Raw genomic sequence first — 5,565 nt, forward strand, 5'->3', positions numbered from 1 at the left:
ACAGAAGCAAAGCCCAAACCACACCCACTGCCATGGAGTCCATTCTGACCCACAGCGCCCCTAGAGGACAGAGTGGAACTGCACCACAGGGTCTCCAAGGCTGTCAATCTTCACGGAAGCCGACTGCCTCGTCTTTCTCCCTCAGAGCAGCTGGTGGGTTGAAACTGGCAATCTCTTCGGTTGGCAGCCAGTGCTGTAAGCACTGTGCCACCGGGGCTCCTGCAAATGCATGAGTGGCTGGTAAAGGGGAAGCCTTGAGTGTTGCGTAGGTCGCTATGCTGAGCTGCTCTCTGAAGGATCGAGGTCAGAGTCCACCCAGGGGAACCTTGCAAGAAAAGCCTGGCCATCTGCCTCCAAAAAAAGAGCCGCTGAGAACCCTGTGGGGCGCAGTTCCACTCTGACCCACGGGGCTGCGCTGACTTGGGGTCCACTGGGGGGCGAGTGGTGTGGTCCGTAGTGACTGGTACATCTTGGTCCAAGAATTCGGCTGCCTCTTTGTTCAGCCAGATCCAACATACAGGACTGCATAAGCGTGATAATGCTGCCACTTAGCTAAGTGACACGTTTTCCAAGGACTTTAATTTACATGCGAGTCCCCGGGTAGCTTACTTGCTGAACAACAGGATAGAGTTTCAAGTCCACCCACATGTGCCTCAGAAGAAAGACCTGGCAATCCTGTTTGGAAAACCCCACTTAGTTCTACTCTGTCAGTTCCACTGTGAGACACCATGAGTCAGAATTGACTAGACAGCACCTGGGCGACCAGAGCAAGGGCGTGGGTTTTAAGAAGAATGCTCAACTTGCCGCGTGTCCGGGGGACGTGTGCTCGGCCACGTTTCGGAGATTTTCAAAAAGAGGCAGGACGCTGCTGTGGTAGATGTTCCACCAGAGATTCAGAAATGCCAGCTGCTGAGGGATGGCCGTGCCTGTGCCGTCCTGCACGACCGAGCCCATCTGCGGGTTGTACTTGTAGCTCCACGGTTTCCTGCAGCCAAGGAAGCGCACCACCTTTGCCGCAGAGCCAAACCTGAGAAGGAAACAGAAAAGACGTGACATCCTGCACAGAAGCCGTCAAGGACACACAGGAAGCATTGCTGCAGACACTCACTGGTTACGAGTCAACTTACTGATAATATACACACTGCCATGGAGTCCATTCCGACCCACAGCGCCCCTAGAGGACAGAGTGGAACTGCCCACAGGGTCTCCAAGGCTGTCAATCTTCACAGAAGCAAAGCCCAAACCACACCCACTGCCATGGAGTCCATTCCGACCCACAGCGCCCCTAGAGGACAGAGTGGAACTGCCCACAGGGTCTCCAAGGCTGTCAATCTTCACAGAAGCAAAGCCCAAACCACACCCACTGCCCTGGAGTCCATTCTGACCCACAGCGCCCCCAGAGGACGGAGTGGAACTGCCCAGAGGGTTTCCCAGGCTGTCAATCTTCATGGAAGCTGATTGTCTCGTCTTTCTCCCACAGACTGGCTGGTGGGTTCGACCCTCACACTTTCTGGTTAGCAGTCCAGTACTTACCCACTGCCCCACCAGACTCATTTGATTAATGTAAGCATAAATATTGTTAAGGTTTCCTTAGGTGGTGCCGATGGCTAAGTTATAGCAACTGGGCCCCAACTATCGGCAACAACCACGCTGCAGAGGGCTGGGCGGCAGGGGAGCTGCGGGTGTGCCACGTGGCAGAGATGGCATCTTCCCTGAGAGGAAGGCTGGGGGCGGCCCAGGGCTGGGCGGGCCCAAGGACTCACTGTTTGAAGGCAGGGTGGTAGGTGTAAGCCATGTTGTAAGCCATGCTCAGGTTGTAAATGAAGGGTAAGTGCTTGTGGATATCGGCCGTGGACCAGCTGCTGAAGAAACTGTTGAGTAAGCCTTGATCCGCCCCTAGGTCAATAACAAACACCGATGGCTCGTTAGGGCAGCCTGCCGTGGGACGCAAGCACACCACTTTGTCAGCGTGCCGTCCTGGGGGGGGCGTGTGCATGGCTGTGAGGCTGGAGGCAAATGCCAGGGGGTCGTGCGTGGGAGACAGGTTCCAGTGGCGCTTCCAGACTAAGACAGACTACGAGGGAGACCTGGTGACCTATTCTGAACATGAACCAATGAGAACCCCATGGGTCCCATGGTCTGAAATGAATTTAATTGTAATAGAACTATAAAATAATGCTGGGGTCATAACTGTGCTGTTGGCAAAGTATGCTGAAAGTACCATGGGCTGCTAAAAGAACTAACAGATCTGTCCTGGAGGAAGGGCATCCGGAATGCTCCTTGGAAGCGAGAATGGCCAGACTGGGTCTCACCTACTTTGGTCCTGTTGTCAGAAGGGACCATTCCCTGGAGAAGGATGCCGTGCTTGGTGAAGTGGAGGGTCAACAGAAAAGGGGAGGGCCCTCAACGAGATGGACCGACATAGTGGCTGCAGCGATGGGTTCAGGTGTGGCAAGGATGGTGGGGCTGGGGCAGGGCCAGGCAGGGTTTCGTTCTATTGAACGTGGGGTTGGTATGCGGCGTAATCGACTCCATAGCACCTGACGGCAACAACTATGACTACAAGCTGAAATACATAAAGAAGGTCAAACCCCTGGAACCATGCCCTGCACTTGGACTTGAAGCTTCCAGAACAATGAGAAGTGAATTTCTCTTCTTTAAAACCACCCCCTTCTAACAGTGTTTTTTGTTTGTTGGTTTGTTTGGTTTTGGGTACAGCAGCAGTAGAGAAACCAGACCCAGGGAAATGGGGGCCGGCAGGGGTGCGGCCTGGCTGACAAGAGCCCCGTCCTGTCCGGCAAATCCCCAGCCCCGGGCTCACCATCGAAGCTACCGTGGTCGGCGGCGTGTTGCAGGAGGCGGCTGTGTGTCTCCAGAGAGGGTTGGAAGACAAAGACGCTAGTGTTGAAGCAATCCGGCCACCCGGGGTCCGGGGCCGCGGACAGCTCTCCCCGGTCAAACAGCTCGTCGATGTTGGACAGGACCTGGACAAGGAAACGGGGACACCCGTCCAAACACATGTCTGCCTCAGGTTCGCCGGGAAGAAAGGAAAAGTGACGTTAGGGCCGAGGAGTGTCCTGGCATTGCGGGGCAACCTGGGCCCAAGTCTTCCAATTTTTTTTTCCACCTGATATCAATACTTCCTGGATTATTTGGGGGGAAGAGAGTTGTGGAAATATACCCAAGAAAACACACCCCAATTCAACAGTGTGGACAAGTACAGTTCAGCAACACCGACTTGTTTCTTCACGTTGTGTGCCCAGGCCCAGCAGCCTTTTCCAACCATCCCACCACCATTAACCCGACTCCCTGTCCCTTGCTAACCTTCTCATCTAAACCTTCGAGTTGCTTTTGTCAACTGGATCCCGTAGAGAGAGTTCTTTACAAGAGTCAAATGCTTCAAGCAGATGGTTCTTGTTTCATTAGGCTAAACTTGGTAGTAGTTGGTTCAAAGAGGACTGCAGGGGAGAGTTTTGGATCAAGATTTGAAGATTTCCTCAGCATAGGCATTTCAGGGGAGTCCCCTGTCCTCAACCATTCCAGAAACTCTGGGTTTCATGAAAATTGTACATTCTGTTCCTCATTTTCCCCCCTTTTGGTCACACTTCCACTGAGCATTCAGTCACAGGAGCCAGGCACCATCCAGTCCTTCCAGTCTCGTGGCAAAGATGGCAGTTGTTCATGGATGTGTCCTATTTTGGGGTGACACTTTTGGGCTTTTACTCAAAGGAGGCAATTGTGTGATAAAGCTCACCGTCCAGTGCATTTTGAGTGACAGAAGTGGGGCTGTCTGCAAAATTAGATGAGTTTTTGGAGAATCATGCGATGCCCCATGGAATTCTCTTCATCAGTCTGGCCAGTGGGACTCAGCAAAGAGGCTCCCATCAGGAGGTCACAGTCAGCTGCCTTGAGGAGCCTGGCTGGTCACGGCAGCCCTGTGACACACACTGGCCGCCTGCCCGGCACTGAACCTGGGCCAACCATGATTATCTCATGGTCCCTGTCCTCCTCCTCTTCCGTACGCCTCGCTGTCTTTACAGAGCCTACTGCAGTAGCCCCCACACAATGCCTTCTACATTTGGACTTCCCCACGGCTGCGTGTGAACATGGCCACCACGGAGGAGCCCTGGTGGCACAGTGGTTAAAAAGCCAGCTGCTAACCCAAAGCTTGAGGGTTCAAACCCACCCAGAGGCTCCCAGAGAGAAAGCCTGAAAAATCCTGGAAAAATTGCAGCCAGGAAAACCCTGCTGTGTCCCACCTGGGGTCCGCAGGGTGAGAATCCACGGGACCGCAGAGAACACACACAGCTGAGACCTCCGTGGGGTTCACAGTTGGCGCCTGCTGCCCTCTCTGCCCTCAGCAGCTGTCACACACGCCCACCTCCCACCGCTGCTGTCTGTGCTACTGAATTTGGCCCAGTGTTCTCCTGGAGGAGGCCCTGTCTGCTTCTCACACAGGGCCACGGGGTCGCTGGGATTGCTACCACGCAGTGTGGGAACTCGGGGTGTCACCTCCCCCACGGACCACCTCCCATCCAGGACCGTACAGTCATGTTTATTAGCAAATTTAATCAGAGAATAATATGTGACAAACTCAGTTGTAAACTGCTTAAATAGACTATTTCTTAGATTATATGAATACTGAGATCAAAATCATTTTGTATAATCTTTCTATAGGAAATGACAACGTTATTAGTTATGTTATCATTAGTAACTAAAGGGAAGCCTTTTCTATTTTATTTTTCTCCTTTTCTTTTAATTCCTACTTCATCCTCAAAAAAGTAACGAATACAGGTTTACAAATACTACCTACCACAATACTGTAGCTAAACCAGGAGCTCTGGCGGTGCAGGCACTTGCCTGCTAACCAGAAGGTCGGTGGTTCAAACCCATTAGCCACTCTGGGAAAGAACGATGGAGCTATCCACTTCCGTAAAGATTTACTGCCTTGGAAACTCAACAGGGGTCACTATGAGTCAGAAATGACTCAAGGCAGTGAGTTTAGTTTGGTTTTTAGGTAGCTGAAGCACCAAAAAATTTGACAAAATCAGCGACTGTAAAAACATTGCCAGCAGTGAAAATAAACAGCACGTGTTCGTAGTGCATGCAACAAAATCACGCGATTCAAACCATCCTTGTAGTCAGGTAACAATGACCGCTCTGAACGGAGTGTGTGAGAAGGTGCAAAATGTACATCAGCCCAGAGTTTTAGCCTTGCAGGTATATTGATCCACAGAAGCTGGGCTCACACAACATGGTCTTGTTCTCACTACAGGGCAACTGTCCCCAAAATAATAAATTTGTGCAGAAACTCTGCACACAAATTCTGTACACAGTCATCCGGGTGTCACCTCTCTGATGATGTCACAGTGTGGTCTGTACCCTCCACAGGGAAGCTGCTGGCAGAGATGCAGGAAGAACCCCTGGTGGCACAATGGTTAAGTGCTCAGCTGCTAGCCAAAAGGTCAGCAGTGCAAACCTACCCAGCAGCTCCATGAACACACACCTGGTGATCAGCTCCCATAAAGACTGACACCCTTGGGAACTCTGGGGGCAGTTCCACTC

At 52.1% G+C, this 5,565-nt stretch overlaps 1 protein-coding gene across 1 annotated transcript in view; it reads right to left on the bottom strand.

Annotated features, from left to right (window-relative positions):
- The window catches only part of GYG2 (glycogenin 2), a 52,474-nt gene that overhangs the window by 12,946 nt on the left and 33,963 nt on the right, over nucleotides 1-5,565 (bottom strand). The window contains exons 5-7 of the mRNA XM_007958917.1: nucleotides 2,822-2,984; nucleotides 1,764-1,896; nucleotides 805-1,027 (exon numbers count right to left, since the gene is read on the bottom strand). Coding sequence (XP_007957108.1) covers nucleotides 805-1,027; nucleotides 1,764-1,896; nucleotides 2,822-2,984 — 519 coding nt within the window. The remainder of the gene's footprint in view (nucleotides 1-804; nucleotides 1,028-1,763; nucleotides 1,897-2,821; nucleotides 2,985-5,565) is intronic.

Source organism: Orycteropus afer, unplaced genomic scaffold (genome assembly GCF_000298275.1).
Source record: "Orycteropus afer afer isolate SDZICR_OR568_19922 unplaced genomic scaffold, OryAfe1.0 scaffold01208, whole genome shotgun sequence".
NCBI classification, from domain to species: Eukaryota; Metazoa; Chordata; class Mammalia; order Tubulidentata; family Orycteropodidae; genus Orycteropus; species Orycteropus afer.